Source organism: Phyllobates terribilis, unplaced genomic scaffold (assembly GCF_046119375.1).
Source record: "Phyllobates terribilis strain yellow unplaced genomic scaffold, ASM4611937v1 Scaffold_13__5_contigs__length_258822181, whole genome shotgun sequence".
NCBI lineage: Eukaryota > Metazoa > Chordata > Amphibia > Anura > Dendrobatidae > Phyllobates > Phyllobates terribilis.
The window spans coordinates 123,431,405-123,449,273 of NW_027362773.1; the positions used below are offsets into that span (position 1 = coordinate 123,431,405).

The window sequence follows — 17,869 nt, forward strand, 5'->3', positions numbered from 1 at the left end:
GCTTATAAATTATTCCAAGAGTGGATGAGTATGGAGGGTCAGTAGAGATCGCTGTAGGCCTAAAAAGAAGCCCATATATGTTAGATAAAACTCAAATGAAAAGGGTGATTTTCCCATAATGAATGATTATGAGCTGGATCGTTTTGACTCACCGAAAAGCTTTCATTCTCGTTTAAAAACAATGGTTCGGCATGTTGATTTTTTTCGGTGGGTGATCAGCACTGGCTGCATCACCGACCAAAAAAAAAATCCAATATTGGCCAATTGGCTGTGATGTGTTGGTGCCACTGATCAATGATCGTTCGTTGAACAATTTTCATATACTGTTTATGAGGGTCTTTTAAGGAGTTGTCCAGGTTTAGGACAAAAATTTGCAGTCACTTTTAGAGGCTGCATGTTGCTAAATTGTGACAGCGTGTTGTGCACATGCTCCCAAGATTCTGCAGTATTTCTGCTGCGAGTGGGCAATCAAGTGATCACTTGTATGCGACTTACAGTCACATGCTGACTAGATGCATTGGGCCTCTCTCTACAGAAGTGAATTGAGAAATACCAGATGAGACTAGTCAGTATATGACTGCAAATCGCATACATGCGGTAACATAACCACCAGCGACACTGGAGAACCCTGACAGCGTGGGCACCCCACACTGTCAAGATTTAGCAGTCGGTAGTCACGTAGAAAGAGCGGAGACTTTTGTCCGAACCACTTTAAAGTTGACATTATATAGAATGAAAATGGCTCACTTGACTGTGCCAGCTCTGATTTGGAAGTGCCATGTGGTGACGTAGTGTTGCGCCATCTAGTCTCAGAGCCACCAAGAATTCCTGCAAAAAACGTACACATGTATAGTTAATGGAGTCCTCAAAGACATATTTCCAAAACTTATTTTTTATTGTGACATGCTGCAAACAAATGTATGGCTTTTCTTTGTCTTCTCGCACTCCAGTTTCACCCCTCCGCCCTGTGATGTATTACTTTATGACATAAGAAAATCACTCTCAAAAGCAGTGCCCACCTTATTACTTATAGGTGCCAGCTGTACTGTACAGTCGGCACTCTGCCAAAACGACAGGAATCAGAGGTACCACCAATCCTGGCCATTTAATCCCTTATATATCCTGGTGCGAATTAATTAAGACCATGTCAGTAATCTGATAGGAAGTGATTCTCTGTGCTCCTATGTATGATTACCCGGCCTGACGCAGCATCACATTAGCCGAGATGCTGTCAAGTAAGAGGCGATTCGCAGGGCTACCGACTGGCAGCAGCAGATCACAGACATGGCCATTGGACCGGGGCCCTGGGAATCAAGTCGCACCATCCCAAATTTTGCGTGATAATGCTAAGAAGTAACCCTTTTACTTCTATGGTCGAAGTGTCTTTACTTCTTTACTCGCCGCTTTTATTGCTAAATTATTAGATCTAATAAGGGGCAGCACGGTGGCTCAGTGGTTAGCACTGCAGTCTAGTAGCGTTGGGGTCCTGGGTTCAAATCCCATGTATGTTCTCCCCGTGTTTGCGTGGGTTTCCTCCGGGTTCTCCGGTTTCCGTCCACACTCCAAAGACATACTGATAGGAAATGTAGATTCTGAGCTCCAATGGGGACAGCACCCATAGTCTGCAAAGGGCTGTGGAATTAATAGCGCTATATAAGTGAGTAAAATAAATAAATAATAATACCTTCACATTCTTCACAAGATTGAGGTCAATACGGACAGAAAGCGAGAGCATTTTGGGGCTCCTGTCTTTTCGAGCTCCGGATAGCTGAGCAGAGACCCCCTCTTCCGAAATGTATATAGTAGGGTTCAAGTTTTCAGGTTGTACAAAAGTGGGAATTTCTAGTGTGCTTGGCGGTAAATAATCTTCTATGGAGGCTGCAGAGAATAAAGATCAACAGGAAAGATGTAAGAGACCATGGAAGAACAGGATACATAAGAGACATGCAGACGCATTGCACAAAGGACTTCTCATCCTTTGCTATCTCTTAGAGACAAAACAGTTCTGAAAATACTTGCAGGCGTATTATGTGCTAGGTCACAGCGTATACCTTTGTGATAAAGTGATACTATGTCAGACTCAATACAAAGATAGCTGAGGTCGGCGTTGCCTTTGTACTTCGAGACGCTGAAAATCCGACCATTTTCCACATCCAGAACGGCTTCGCCGTGGTGACTCTCCTGCCTCTTGTTTCCTTCATTCTACGGTATATAAAGTAAAATAAAATAAGAAAGTCGCATCACTACAAATGGTCGTGTCAGGTTTTCAGTAATATTTCACAGCAAGGATATCCCTGCATGTTATTTTATTCTTCCCGTGATGGAAACCCCAATAGACCCCCACCAGCAGGTATGTGAATTAAATAGAGGGCAATGAAAAATGTGACCTTGGCTTCAGTCCAAGCTGTAATCCGTCCTTTTAAAATGGTGATGGAAGCAGAGAAGAAGCTTTGCCCCTCTTGAGATCCTTTTCTAAACCTCGCAATCTCATCTACAGAGTAGAAATGGGAATCTTCATCTTCCGAGTCCGAGTCTGTGAATATTAAATCCGCAGTGTGAATGACAGAAAGATAAAGGATGTGCAAGAGGGAGTTAAATGGTTAATCACTGCTTCATACATGGATAGTCAGATAGTGCTTGTAAATAGTCATTATTCAATTTATTGCCCATTAAAAATTTCAGCCATTCTTGAGATATTAGCAATTTTCCTTTATTTACAGTTCGTTATCCTGGAGACCGACAACCGTTGCTTGACAGCAGATTGGGGAAGTGCTTACAAGAGCTTTTCTATTGAGCTTGTAAGCTGGCCAGGAACACTCTAGCACACTTAACCACCTAATCCTGGCCAGCTTCAGCGCAGCGCTTACAAGCTAGACAGCAGCAGTGGTCAGTTTCCTAAGCAACAAGCTGTAAACAAAAGAAAAAAAGAAAGTGTTAATGTCTCTAGAATGGCTGCAAATTTTAATAGAAAATTGCAAAAGTGGTTTGTCATAGAAAATATTAACAGCTGCAGCCCCACCAGAGAGGAAAACTCTGTGCCCTCCCTCCTCCCCTCTCTCAATTGCAGTGGGAGACAAAAGCTGACACTCTTAAATGCAGGATTGTACAATAGACTAATACAAGTAAGACATGGATGTATAGATTGGACGCAAAGAGAAGTGACAATCCTAATTAAAATGCATGAAGTCCTTTTGATGCCCAGATGACTGAAAGAAGATGCCTTCTGTGTGAAAGACAGATTACAGATTCAGAATGAACAGATAATTAGACAAAAGGTCTTTTCAGACAATATAGACATGTATTTACGCATAGACACAGAAATGGAAGAAACCATTTGTCTGCAGGAAATACATTACTTTTACACTAGATACCTTTGTCCCTGTAAGAGAAGTATTGCACCTGCAACAGATATATGTCTCATGAAGAAAACATGGAATATTGGAGTTTGTATAAATCCGATTGTGATGAGATATATATTTTTAGCGGCAGTGCTAATAGGGGAAGAATATGCATATTTTTTCATATCTGTGCCACATGCCTATGAGGCACAAATCAATAGTGGACAGATAACTAACAACTGCCAAGTCATGTTTGGTCTCTAAGTAAAGATAAAATCCTGATGGAAAATATGGCGGCAATCTCAAACTTCTGCGACCCTCAGGAGTAAAGTTATTGCATGAGTTGGGGATTTTATAAAATCCTGAAGGGCTGAGGACAACCCACAACCCGGCCCACGTAAGGTCATCACAGGGATGTGTGTGGGTGTAACTCAGGGGCTCATAAAAGATCAAGCCGAATTATGATCTGGGTTCCTGTAAAGAGATACATATCCGTGTATGTATGCTTTAATCCTGTTTATCAAAAGGCCCCAAGCGAAGCACTCTCCTTTGGCTAAAATGGATAGTCTCTGCGATCAGTGTAGTAAGTTCTCTTGTTAATCCCTTTTATTTTCTGTAATTGTATATGCTGTATTGTTTTGTCCCCTTTGTAAAATCTTTTATATTTAATCCAGGCAGTGTTTAGGAAAAATATATAACATTTTAATAATTCTGTTCCTTTTGTTCTGTAAACTGCACCTTGAAGCCATACGCTACCAGAACCAGAACCAGGCCTCCAGTCAGCTTGATTAAAACATGATTGGTGGTGGCAGCGAGTAGTCTGGGGATATCGTGGAATTGGCAGTGATCATACAGCGGTATATACATATATTCCATGCGTTGGAATCCGGAGGTGTATATACCATACGCTCACTGTTAGTTTCCCGATAATTGGCCTATTACTTCAAACAGCCTTTAGTCTCCTCCGTTAGTCCTCGGCCAATCGTGTAATTGTCCAGATGATAGGGGGCAGCAGAGAGCTGATAGTAAATCTTGACAAATTGGTGGCAAGTGGTGGGATCTTACAGAACATCAGTGATCTGGTTTCAGAAATAATTCCTGTCACTGAAAACTTGCACGTTTCTTGCGAGATTCTGTGCAAAGTTTTGAGGAATCAGACTCAGTGATTTTATTATTTTTTTTATCTGGGACATCACTTTACACGTAGCAGTTACACCCCCCACTTCTCTTGTTTTTATATTCTATCTTTCATTTGGCAAGTGACTGCTAAAATGGCAGCTGCTTATTAAAAGCAGGAGAAAGCTGTGGGTTCGACAAGACCAAGGAGATGTTACTTCGTGCCTTGGTGGAGGATGATGCCAGAGACCAAAATGAGGTGGCCCTAGAGCTAAGAACCAGTGAAGCACCAGGAGACCTAGCTATGGCTCCGGCTTCAGAGCTGGCAGACTCTGAGGGAGCTAGCAGCCACCACAGCTCCCAGGATGGAATGAACTCTTGTGTGCCACTTCTTCTGCAGCAAACGGGAGACGGAGGAGCGACAGGCCCCCGGCTGAGCCGGAGGAGAGAGAGGCCCCCGGCCGAGCGACAGGCCCCCGGCCGAGCCGGAGAAGCGAAAGGCCCCCGGCCGAGCCGGAAGAGCGACAAGCCCAGCTGGAGTTAGCCCGAATCCAGCTGCAGAGACCTTCCCAATGAAGCAGTGACTACTATGAGCACCCCATCCACTATAAGGCTATGTACACACAGACTTTTTGCTGAGTTTTTCAAGCAGAAACTGAGCGGAACTTAAAGTTTTTGAGGAGTTTTGAGATTCGGAGGAGGATTTTGAGAGTTTCCGCTCAGTTCCTGTTTCAAAAACTCCCAGAAAAATTTGATTTGACCTGAAGATGCACCCTCAATTATACATCACCTACAAGTAACATAAAACTCACCCAGTCTGAATGCCGACTTGCACATGCGAAAAGTGTCCTGCTGGTAAAGAGGTGTTGACTGGGTCTCAGAAGGAAACAGAGAATCGGTGATGGGGGCATCAAACACAGAGATCGGTTCCCACATCAACAGATCATTACATAACCTGGTGGGGTGGGAAAAAAGGGACCAAATGAAGTAGTGCATGACCAAGTCATTTATCAGACAGGCCAATATGATTAAGTACAATACCTGTTGTATAAGTTTTCATACATTTCCTTGCTGGGAAGAAATATGTGAGCTCTGGGCAGAGTGACCTCAAGTCTATATTGGGAGGATCTAAGGGTCACTTGCTGAAAATCTGCCATCTCTTCAGGGTCCGCTGGAATAACCATCTGTGGTCATAAAAGAAAATGTTAGCCAAATAAGATAAATTATAGAAAACAGAAGAAAAAGTCAACTATTGATGAGCATTGCAGGAGTGAAACTTAGTGCGAACCTCTTCAGTTTCAAACATTGTCCTCTTGGATGAGAAAGGGGATGGCTCTGGCTGCTTTAATTCACAAGGACTTTCCACAGATGGAAGATCTGGGTCTTCAACTTTGTCCTGGCACAGATCCCATGGGGAGACTTTGTTTTCAGAAAGGATGGTCACTAAAATACTAAAAAAAAAAAGTGAAGAGGATCTATCGGTGATGAGAAAAACATATAAAGTGACTGGAGATATAATTATAAGACTTTTCTCAAATATGTGTCACTAAGATTTCTCTAAATATTAAGAGCGTTCAGATGAGGGTATTGCTTTGCACGTGTGGTGTTGGTGTTAAAATAGGACAGCACAAGGACCAAATGTCAATGTGAAAAAAGTCGCAGCATGCACTATTCTCTGTATTTTGGATGAGACTCGCCTATCGAAGCACACTGCATTCATTTTTTTTAAGGATAAATTGCAATTATTAACATTGTAAAATAGACAAGACCAAATACAGTTTCCTAACTGTTGATACCATACAGATGACAAATATGGACGAACACTGGACAATATTTCATACGCTTGTCTGAACCCGTCCTTACAGTGATGCAATTTTTCATTTCACTTTACTAAAGCGAGTGCGAAACCTTGGGTCAGTCTCTTCTCTGGGAGGTATGGGATTCACTATAGCATCTGAAGAGTCTAGATAATATAATAGGAGTATAAGGCCTATAGAGCAGTGATGGCGAACCTATGGCACGCATGCGAGAGGGGGCTCGCAGAGCCCTCCCGGTGGGTGAGAACTCTGTTCTCTGAAGCTCATCAAGAGAATGGCAAGAGTGTGCAAAGCAGTCATCAAAGCAAAAGGTGGCTACTTTGAAGAACCTAGAATATAAGACATATTTTCAGTAGTTTCACACTTTTTTGTTAAGTATATAATTCCACATGTGTTAATTCATAGTTTTGATGCCTTCAGTGTGAATGTACAATTTTCTTAGTCATTAAAATACAGAAAAATCTTTAAATGAGAAGGTGTGTCCAAACTTTTGGTCTGTACTGTATATACATGGACTGGGGAGGGAGCATATATACATGGACTGGGGGGGAAACATATACACATGGACTGGGGGGGAAACATATACACATGGACTGGGGGGGAGCATATACACATGGACTGGGGGGGGGAGCATATACACATGGACTGGGGGGGGGAGCATATACACATGGACTGGGGGGGAGCATATATACGTGGACTGGGGGGGCATATATACGTGGACTGGGGGGGCATATATACAAGGATGGGGGGAGGGCAGCATATATACAAGGATGGGGGAGGGCAGCATATATACAAGGATGGGGGAGGGCAGCATATATACAAGGATGGAGGGAGGGCAGCATATATACAAGGATGGGGGAGGGCAGCATATATACAAGGATGGGGGGAGGGCAGCATATATACAAGGATGGGGGGAGGGCAGCATATATACAAGGATGGGGGGGGGGAGGGCAGCATATATACAAGGATGGGGGGGGAGGGCAGCATATATACAAGGATGGGGGGAGGGCAGCATATATACAAGGATGGGGGAAGGGCAGCATATATACAAGGATGGGGGAAGGGCAGCATATATACAAGGATGGGGGGAGGGCAGCATATATACAAGGATGGGGGGAGAGCAGCATATATACAAGGATGGGGGGAGGGCAGCATATATACAAGGATGGGGGGGGCAGCATATATACAAGGATGTGGGGGGGCAGCATATATACAAGGATGGGGGGAGGGCAGCATATATACAAGGATGGGGGGAGGGCAGCATATATACAAGGATGGGGGGGCAGCATATATACAAGGATGGGGGGGAGGGCAGCATATATGCAAGGATGGGGGCATATACCAAGGTGGGGGCTGAGCACATTCTTTATTTCTGCCGTCTCATACCCCTGCTCCTGCCTGTGACTGCTCAATGCTGCCCTCGCCTGCTCCTTGTATCAGATGTTTTTTTTAAACTAAAACCTCAATATTTAGGTTAATTTGCCGTGTTGGCACTTGGCGATAAATAAGTGGGTTTTGGATTGTAGTTTGGGCACTCAGTCTCTAAAAGGTTCGCCATCACTGCTATAGAGGGTTAATCTGAGCCTCTAAATACATATTGCACACAGACAGAGAGACACGGAGGAGAAGGCTGTGACAGTATTTAGCTCAGCTTCTGTTTCTATCCACCAACTGCTGCTCCATAATACACAGGAATCCATCTTACATCTCTTCTTATAGAACTTCGTGCAGCATCAGGGGCAGACACATCATTGGTGCAACCTGTACAGCCACACAGGGACCCAAGAGGTAAAGGGACTCATTTCTACCTCCAAAGCATGTGCAGTTTTGCCGTTTTAGGAGCTCTTGGGCTGCAAAATGCCCATATATTGTTCTTGCACAGGGGCCCTTCTAAGTCTACCAGTGTGCAGCATGAACATAACCGCACACATAACCTTTTGATTCCATATTGCACACTCTAAATCTCCCCTTACACAGTGATATCTCACACAGCTGTCAAAATAGTGACAACCTCTCTTCAGTTGACTTCAGCCTTTTTCTTAAAGGGCCAGAGGTATTATTACTAAATTAGACAATTTTTTTGTTCCTAATTTTATGTAATTTGAGAAAAGTTTATATTTTGGTCTCCGTTCACTTCATGAAGTTTTCCAGGAGGCGGTGGGTCCTTTTTCTATAATGACCACGTGCTTGCTTTATAAAAATGTATTTATGTTTAGTAATTTGCAATAATATATAATCATTGTTTACAAAGATAACTAACCTGGGGAAGGTGAATTTCTTTCCACCTGGTTTGGCGAGAGGATCTATTCCTTTACTGATCTTCAGACATGGAACACGTAATTTGTTCCCATCGGAGTATATACCTGAATAGATCAGAAGGAACACCACAGATTTACTTCCAACCTGCTCAGCATACCACTGAGGAGATTTATCAGAACACGTTCAAAGAAAACTTGGAAAAGCAAACTTTATCAACCAATCAGAGGCCAACTTTTTAGTAAACAAAGACTCTGATTGGCTGCAATGGGAAACACCTCCCTTTTTTCTTTGTACTGGTAATGGAATATTCTTTCTCCTTGCATTTAGGAAACTTCCTAACCATCAGGACAATTCATCTTACCATGCAGGTCTCCAAATGTTATTTCGATCTTGCTGGGTTCTTCTGTACCAGTTTTTCTTTGCGTACTGATTTCCATATCCGCCACCTCCATTTCTAGACATTCCTTCCTCACAGCCTTCTGGGCCCACGATCGGCGCTCTGAAGCAGGTCTTAAGTCTGGTATTGGAAACTGGAGATGTATGTGTGCTTTAGAAGCCAATAGGTGTACCTCTGTGTCCTCTTCCCGAGCAGGAGTGACATCAGTCTGGCATAGAGGAAAAAAAAATGTTGCGGTTTCGGCAAAGCTAAATTGGGCAAACGGATATACAGTCGTATGTCTCTGTCAATAGTTTGTTTGGAAGGAAGGGAGAATAAGTCAGACTGAAAGCCGGACAGTCACTGTTCTCACCAGCAAAACATTCATCCAAACAAAGTTAGACATTGTTGTACAGAAAACAAACGTAAAGAGATTTATGTAGACTGGCTGCAAAAACTACAATTAAACAAGCACAACATAAATTCGTATAAGGAAACTTAGCTTCACGATTGCTGACACTAAGGCTATAAATAATTCTTCGCTAGTTTTGTGTCTTAAAGGTAATCTGTCAGCAGGTTTTTGCTATGTAATCTGAGAGCAGCATGATGTAGGGGCTGAGACTCTAATTCCAGGGATGTGTCACTTACTAAGCCATGTTTTGCTGTTTCAATAAAATCAGTGTTTTATCAGCAGCAGATCATCACTACCGGACTAGGTGTCCCGATTGGCAGCTTTCTGCATACAATACATATTGACAGAAAGCAGCCAATCAGTGATGGGGGCGGGGTTATACACAGCTCAGCATTCCGAACTTTTCTAGATCTGCAGCAGAGAAAACTGTGATTCCATTACAAGTAAACTAAGTGATACATTGCAGAAATCAGAGTCTCAGCCCCTACAATCTGCTGCTCTCAGATTACATAGCAAAAACCTGCTGGCAGATTCCCTTTAATGCTTCTTACCAGGTGCAAGTCAAAGTGTCCTTGTGGGCTTGCATCTTTTGTGGCTCCATCTTGGAAAAGGGACCCCAGCCGGTCAATGAGTCCCAGGTCAAATTCAGACCTAAAGTCCTCCAGTTCCATTCTGATGTCAGCACTCACTTTCACAGCTTGTTTCTTACGGCTACTCTGAGAGGGAGAGGACATAAAGCGAAGAAGAGAAAAGCAAGAGGTAAGAAATCGTTTTAGGGGAAAGAATGGGAAGAAAACTTTCTGTAAAATAAAAAGCTTCTCAATCTTTAATGCCACAAAAATATAATAAAAAAAGATATATATCTTATAGCAACAGAAACTAATACTGCCATAGCCTTAAAGACTGTGCAGAGACACATGATGTGACACTCACTCTGGATGGCGTTCGGTGAATCCTCTTATAATGTATTTGAGCACAGGGACGAGAAGAAGATGCTGGACTATTAAAAATCATGAGCTAAATATAAGACACAATAAAAAAGGAGATAATATTAAAATACAGTATGGGCATTGCTACAAAAAAAAACAATTCATTCTTCAGTATTCATTAGCATGCAGGATATCTATAAGAAAAGGTATAAATTGTTCCTAAATTGTAGCAAACAATGAGAAGAGGGTAAAACAGTTTACAATAAGCACTAACCCCTTAAAGGAGTATTCTCAAGTTGTCTCTTGAGCCGCTCAGAGCTATGCAGTCTCCTTACTTCCTGGTTTATAGCAGGGCGGGCTCTACTCCTTGAGTGACAGTTCTGGTGACAGAGCTGTAGTTTTAGCAGAACTAAAAGGCTCAGAATAAGTTCTGCTGTAACACATTTAGCTCTCAGTGGTTTGTTCTGAGTCTATGCTGTTATTCCTATATTTCCTCATAGAGATAAGGCATTTGAACAAGCACAAGGCTCCACAGTGAGCAGAGAGCGGTGATTAGGAGACCTGTTGTGAAAGCTGCTGGGCTGGTGATTTATAATTGCATCTCCTTAGAAGATGAGAGGCAGAGGAGGGAGGTGAGTAGCTAGCTGTTGTATGGAAATCAATTGGCTGGAGAGGTGGCTAGTATGTTAAGAGTTAACCCATCTCCTGGAATGCAACTTCTGTGCACTAGAGGATGGGCTGCATAGAAAGCAACTGTACATGATATAATGATCGCCGATAGAAAAACGAAGTCAATTGAAAATTTGCTTATTAACTAATTAAAGCAATATAACATCTCTTTAAGAATCCACAATTTTTCGTTCTTGCGATTTTGTTTTTTCCTCCACTTGTTCCATAACTTTTATAGCCGTATAGGGGCTTCTTTCTTTTGCAGGACAAGCTGAAGTTTTGAATGACATCATTAATTTTACAATTCAACGTACTAGAAAACGGAAAAAAAAATCCAAGTGCAGTGAGATGTGTGTTTGTTTTTTTTAACTATTTTAGGAGTTAAAAAACATTCTGAAATCTGTAAGAAAAATCAAACACTGTGTTGCCATATTCTAAGTAATTTTTCATTTTTCAACTGATGTAGCTACGTGAAGGTTTGTTTTTTGAGCCCTTAACTGCCTTTTTATATTAATCCCATTTTGGGGTACACATGACATTTTGATTGCTTTCTACTGCATTTTTTGTGGAAGCCCGGTGAATTTTTTTTTAGACAGTAATTGTTTTAAAAATATTTGAAATTTATTTTTAAAGGGTGGAAAAAGGGGTTGGTTAAAACTTGCATATATTTTTTTTACAAGGTTATTTTCTTAATTTTTACCTTAATTTTCCCTCTCCTTAGGGAACTTTAACATGTGACCATTAGATATATACTGCTATGCCACAGTGATGCAGAATATAGTGAAATCGCAGTTCCCCCTTGAAGCTCAGCATGTGGCTCAGCTTCATAAGAGGACCAAGATGGCAATCACGACCTTCAGGAGGTCACTGGTTTCTATAATAACTCACCGGTTCCGGTGATCACGTCGCGGTTGGCCAACGATAGCCAGTGAGCATGCGCACAATAGCGTCATTTAAAAGGTTGCGGTCACAGATTGACAGCGGCATTTAACTATAGAAATCAGAGGAAGTTGTGGTCGCTGTGGTTCAGGCAGATATCGACTATGCAACCCAGCCGGCATCTGCTGCGTATGAAGCGGGCTTCAGCTCATCACCATGACAAACATGTTCATCACAGGTCATTTATGATTTTTTTTAAGTGGTACTTGACATCACTTTCAACTCTCCATATAAAATAAATATTTATAACATGTCCTAATAAATAAGCTAAATTTCTTAAAAAGACCCTGATGATAATCTGGACTTGTCCTTGATCAGAAACTCAGAAGGATACAGATGGTTCGGTAGGGGATTGGTACAAGACAAGTCGGGTACTGTCATCATTAATACTTCCTGACCAAACTGGATTCATTCCAGGTAAAGAGACAGACATGAACATTCAATGGTTTCTCTTATACATAGCAGCTGCCTGTGGTGATCCCTCTCCCGATTTTGTTATGTCCCTGGATGTATGTAAAGTCTTTGTCGAATGGCAATATTTGCGTTCACTATTATCAGACCTCCGGTTTGGTCCCAGTTTTTCTACTTGGGTTAAAAGATAAGGTGATTTTCCTAGAGTAAGAATTCAAACTAACTTTGATATATCGCAACCTTTTCCTTTGCAAAGAGGGACTAGGCCCCCTTGTCTCTTGTACTTTTTGCCTTGGCCATTGAGCCATTGGCCCTGACTATTCGGCAGGATCGAGACATCAAGGGTTTAAAGTCTCCTTATAATGCAGATGATGCCTTAATATATCTGGCGGCCCTCGGTCCTTCCCTGACTTCCCTCCTAAGGTTAGTGGATGAATTTGGGTCATTTTCTGGTTTAACCCCTTCACGCTGCAGCCCGCTTTCCTTTTCTGCTGCTCTTCTTCCCCGAGCCATAACTTTTTAAATTTTTGGTCAATATGGCCATGTAAGGGCTTGTTTTTTGCAGGTTGAGTTGTACTTTTGAACGACACCATTGTTTTTACCATGTTGTGTACTGGAAAACAGGGAAAAAAAATTCTAAGTGAGGTGAATTTGTAAAAAAAAAAAAAGTGCAATTTCACAATTTATTTATTTATTCTTTTTTTTTTACCATGTTCACTAAATCCTAAAACTGACCTGCCATTATGATTCTCCAGGTCATTACGAGTTCGCAGATACCAAGTGGTGAAAAAAAATCCAAAAGTTTGTAAAAAAAAAAAAAAAAAAAAGAAAAGAAAAAAAGTCGCCATTTTCCGACACTAATAGCGTCTCCATTTTTCTGGATCTGGGGCTGGGTCATGACTTATTTTTTGAGTGCCGAGCTGACGTTTTTATTGATACCATTTTGGTGTAGATACGATGTTTTGATCGCCCGTTATTGAATTTTATTGCAATACTGCAGCGACCAAAAAAACCCGTAATTCTGGTGTTTTGATTTTTTTCTTGCAGTTTACCGCTGTGAGAGACTACAGCTGGGCGGCGCTCATAGCATCCCAACAATGACAACTGCAGGGCGGTCTCCTGCAGACCCCGGGTTGTCATGCCAACCCATCGGCGACCCGCGGTTATGTGACACGGGCACCAATGGGTGGGTCTTATAACGCACTTCCAGCGCGGGCATGTTAAATGCTGCTGTTAGCGATTGATAGAGGCATTTAACATATTAACAGACGCGGGTGGATTGCGATCAGATCAGCTGTCATGTGCCCAGAGAGGTGCGGGCTCAGCGCCGGAGAACCCACCAAAGGGGGAGACACGCCATGCGCCGTACATGTATGGTGCATGTCGTGAAAGGGTTAAAGGTTAATTGGCAGAAATCTGTTCTTTTCCCTCTATCGCCTGACCCAGACTGAAGATGTTTGCATAGTAATGACTGATAATTTTAAGTATTTGGGGTTTATTATCCTCTCATAGCAGAGACAGGCAGGCAACTCAAGTCCACATAACGTCTCCCTCTAACTCTTCTTGGTTGAATACATTTCTGTAAATGACATACTTGTCCAAATTCTTTTATTTATATAATTCCTCCCCAGTTACTATTACTAGAGGAACATTTCACCTCTTGCAGTTTGTTGCGTACCTTTTACTGACAAGGGGGGTCACCTAGTGTAAGTTGATCTAGTTGCAAGTGCTGAAACAACATGGAGGTCTGGCGGCTCCTAACTTAATTCTTTTACTTCCTGACCGCTCGGTTAGTGTGCACCCATTGGTGGATAGATATTGACATGAGTAATGCCGCCACTGCACTAGCAGGAGCATTGATGGGTTCACAGGAAGGGTTAACTAGTCCACTCTATAGATATAATGCAGTCCATCGGCTCCAATCCCTCTAAAGACAGTAGCTGGAGTGTTCACAATAGCACAGAATATATTGAGGGTCTCGGATACGCCACCAGTGTCGCCCAGAGTGCCACTTTGGTTTAATCCTCACCTTCCACATTTATATTCCCTGTCTGATGTGGTCCTCTGGGCGGTGTCTTTCTTCAGATATCTCCGATTTGCTTACCTTTGAGGATTTCCAGGAAATATATAGGGTTTCTGATACCGCTAAGTTCCTATACATACAACATACATGCAGTGTGTGCACAATCTGGGAAAGAGCCGGTGTCCCTGGGCTTTTCAACATTGGAGGGACTCTTAGGGATCTCTGATCTACCTAATCTTATAACACAAGTATATTCTCTTCTCTAGTCATCTCTTGTCAAACATTATGTGAAATGGGAGGCAGATATACCAGACTTGACTATGCAGGAATGGCGAGAGGTGGAAGATACATTTTATTCCTTGGTGGTGAGTGCTAGGGACTGGTTGATCCAGACAAACTCTCTAAACAAACTTCGGAAAGGCTAAGGAGGTTTGGGTTGGCTCTGGATGATGTGTTTTTATTGTCGGTCAGCTCCTTTCTACACCCAATTTGGTCCTGTCCAAAAATTCTTCCATTCTGGCCTGAGCTACTTCTGTTTCTTCATGAACACTTTGCATTCCCTAGGTCAGTGATGGAAAACCTTTTACAGATCGAGTGCCCAAACTGCAACCCAAAACCCACTTATTTAATCGCCAAGTGCCAACACGGCAAATTAACCCGAATACTGAGGTTTTAGTTAAGAAAAAACAACTTATACAGAGAGCAGACGAGGGCAGCATAGAGCAGTCACAGGAAGGAGCAGGGGTAAGAGACTGCAGAAATAAAGAATGTGCTCACCCACATCCTGGTATATGCCCCAATCCAACTATACATGCTGCCTTCCGTCCCCCCAAGTCCATGTATATATGCTGCCCCCCCTCAATCCAAGTATGTATGCAGCCTTCCGTCCCCCCCAGTCCATGTATATATGCTGCCCCCCCTCAATCCAAGTATATATGATGCCTTTCGTCCCCCCCAGTCCATGTATATATGCTGCCCCCCCCTCGATCCAAGTATATATAATGCCTTTCGTCCCCCCCAGTCCATGTATATATGCTGCCTTCCCCCCTCAATCCAAGTATATATGCTGCCTTCTGCCCCCCCAGTCCATGTATATATGCTGCCTTCCCCCCTTCAATCCAAGTATACATGCTGCCTTCTGCCCCCCAGTCCATGTATATATGCTGCCTTCCCCCCTTCAATCCAAGTATACATGCTGCCTTCCTCCCCCCCAGTCCATGTATATATGCAACCCCCCCTCAATCCAAGTATATATGCTGCCTTCCGCCCCCCAGTCCATGTATATATGCTGCCTCCCCCCTCAATCCAAGTATATATGCTGCCTTCTGCCCCCCCAGACCATGTATATATGCTGCCTTCCCCCCTTCAATCCAAGTATACATGCTGCCTTCCTCCCCCCCAGTCCATGTATATATGCAACCCCCCCTCAATCCAAGTATATATGCTGCCTTCCGCCCCCCAGTCCATGTATATATGCTACCTCCCCCCTCAATCCAAGTATACATGCTGCCTTCCTCCCCCCCAGTCCATGTGTATATGCTGCCCCCCCTCAATCCAAGTATACATGCTGCCTTCCTCCCCCCCAGTCCATGTGTATATGCTGCCTTCCCCCCTTCAATCCAAGTATATATGCTGCCTTCCGCCCCCCAGTCCATGAATATATATGCTGCCTTCCCCCCTCAATCCAAGTATACATGGTGCCTTCCACCCCCCAGTCCATGTATATATGCTGCCCCCCCCCATCCTGCTGACGCCGCTGTTCATCACATACAAAAAAAAAAAACACATAATAAACACTCCTACTCACATTCCTTCCTCTCCCGCGCCGCGTCCTGTCCTGTAGCTGGCAGATGACTCCAGCGTCCTTGCGATGGGTGTGCATGATGTCACTGCCATGCGCCCAGTCGCTGATGCCAGCAGCGTGTATTGCAGCGCACGGGCCTGGCAAGTTTGTGCGCTGCAATACACTTCAGATAGATGTATGTCAGAGAACGCACATCTAGCTGAAGTAGGGGCTGGCGTCATCACTTGACGGGCTCCCAGTCCTCACCCGCCGGGCCCCCAGTCCTTACCCGCCGGGCCCGGTCCTGGAGAGCTAGTGCTGCGGCAATGGCGTGCGTTCCCTTAGGGTTGGCTCTGCATGCCCCCGCGTGTCATAGGTTCGCTAGCACTGCCCTAGGGTGTTGTCCCCTAAAAGTGTGCCTGCTGGGTATTAAAGATGAGTTTACTGATGGGTACAACAGACTTTTCTTTTAGCTTTCTGTTTTTCTGTGATAAAAAATGGAAAATAAAGCCTTAAAAAAAAAAGAAGAAACTCAGAAGGATCATTGCAAGAGAGGATTTTAGTAGCACAATAGAGGCAGCTGGTATACATACACTCCACATACCTCAGTGTATTCTGGGGCTTGATCCTTGCTGGACACGTGGCCTTCTTGCCAGAGACATTCCAGAACCTCCAACTTTCCACAACTGAGGTCAATACTGCTTTGCTGTGTTCCTTTACCTGATCTCTGCTCACCGACTACCTGGACTGCCAGGGCTGAGATTCTGCCAGAGAAGGAAAATAATCATTAATAAATAAATATAGTAATAACATCAGATCAGAGCATCCAAATAATCCCTCCTCCACGCCAGGGTCGGTATTGTTGCCTACAGAACTCTACATTTTTCCTCTTGTGTCTAACAAAGGCAGAACACTATGCAAGTTGTGTAGTTTATTCCTATATACTACATGATATAAAACCATTTTTAATCAACAAAAAATAAAAACACACAAAGAAAAATCAACAGTGAATGTAGTTTTTTGGGTTGTGAAAAATAATGTCAGCCACTACAGCTCTTAGTGAGGTGACCCAGAATAGTAAATTCACCAAGTTATGTCGGACTAAGGTTGGGGTAGGATCCATCCCACCCGACCCCCATGGATTGTTACAAACACGTGGCCTTTTCATAGAAGTCTACGTGCAGCTGCCCTACACTTATGAGGGGATGACCAAGTCTCCAAATCTTCCAGACAGCTACGAGGGCACCTCCAATATCCTGGGAGGTGGTGGTCCCAAAGGTAAACTGTGTATTCATTACCCATATCTATAATGACTACTGAAATATACTATGTATATTTCATAGCAGGACTTCAGATATATGTTTAGGCAATGAAAAGACACCAGAAAAAGACCAAAGCACACTTCCAGAAACAAAGCAGTCAATCATTCCAGAATTTTTTTCTTTAGTTTAAGGGGTTGTCCAACAAAGAAATATACACCTCCTTGCAGCAGCTGCCCTGGAAGCATTTCTTCTTGGTTCGGAAGTGACCAGGACCGCTGCAGCCTGTGATTGGCTGCAGTGGTCAGGGAGTCTAGAAGAGCCCATCAGATACTGCTCTGATATCACAGGCTGCAGTGGTCCTGGTGACTTCCAAACGGAGCTCTCTAGGGGTCTGTGCTGGATTCAAGGGGCAGACATACCATTGGTGCAACCATTGGCCCAAGAGGTAAGGGGGCCCACTTCTACCTCCAATGCAGGTGGAAATATACATTATCATGAGCTTTTGGACTGCATTGGGGCACATATATTTTTCTCG

The 17,869-nt window shown here is 43.3% G+C and overlaps 1 protein-coding gene across 1 annotated transcript in view; it reads right to left on the reverse strand.

The window, feature by feature from the left end:
- Positions 1-17,869, reverse strand: part of ATG2A (autophagy related 2A) — a 97,108-nt gene that overhangs the window by 39,818 nt on the left and 39,421 nt on the right. Inside the window, exons 12-23 of the mRNA XM_073658589.1 lie at positions 16,677-16,836; positions 10,252-10,335; positions 9,870-10,034; positions 8,892-9,135; positions 8,532-8,634; positions 5,743-5,905; positions 5,496-5,638; positions 5,267-5,409; positions 2,388-2,533; positions 2,052-2,202; positions 1,685-1,878; positions 748-828 (exon numbers count right to left, since the gene is read on the reverse strand). Of these exons, the coding sequence (XP_073514690.1) occupies positions 748-828; positions 1,685-1,878; positions 2,052-2,202; positions 2,388-2,533; positions 5,267-5,409; positions 5,496-5,638; positions 5,743-5,905; positions 8,532-8,634; positions 8,892-9,135; positions 9,870-10,034; positions 10,252-10,335; positions 16,677-16,836 (1,777 nt within the window). The remainder of the gene's footprint in view (positions 1-747; positions 829-1,684; positions 1,879-2,051; positions 2,203-2,387; positions 2,534-5,266; positions 5,410-5,495; positions 5,639-5,742; positions 5,906-8,531; positions 8,635-8,891; positions 9,136-9,869; positions 10,035-10,251; positions 10,336-16,676; positions 16,837-17,869) is intronic.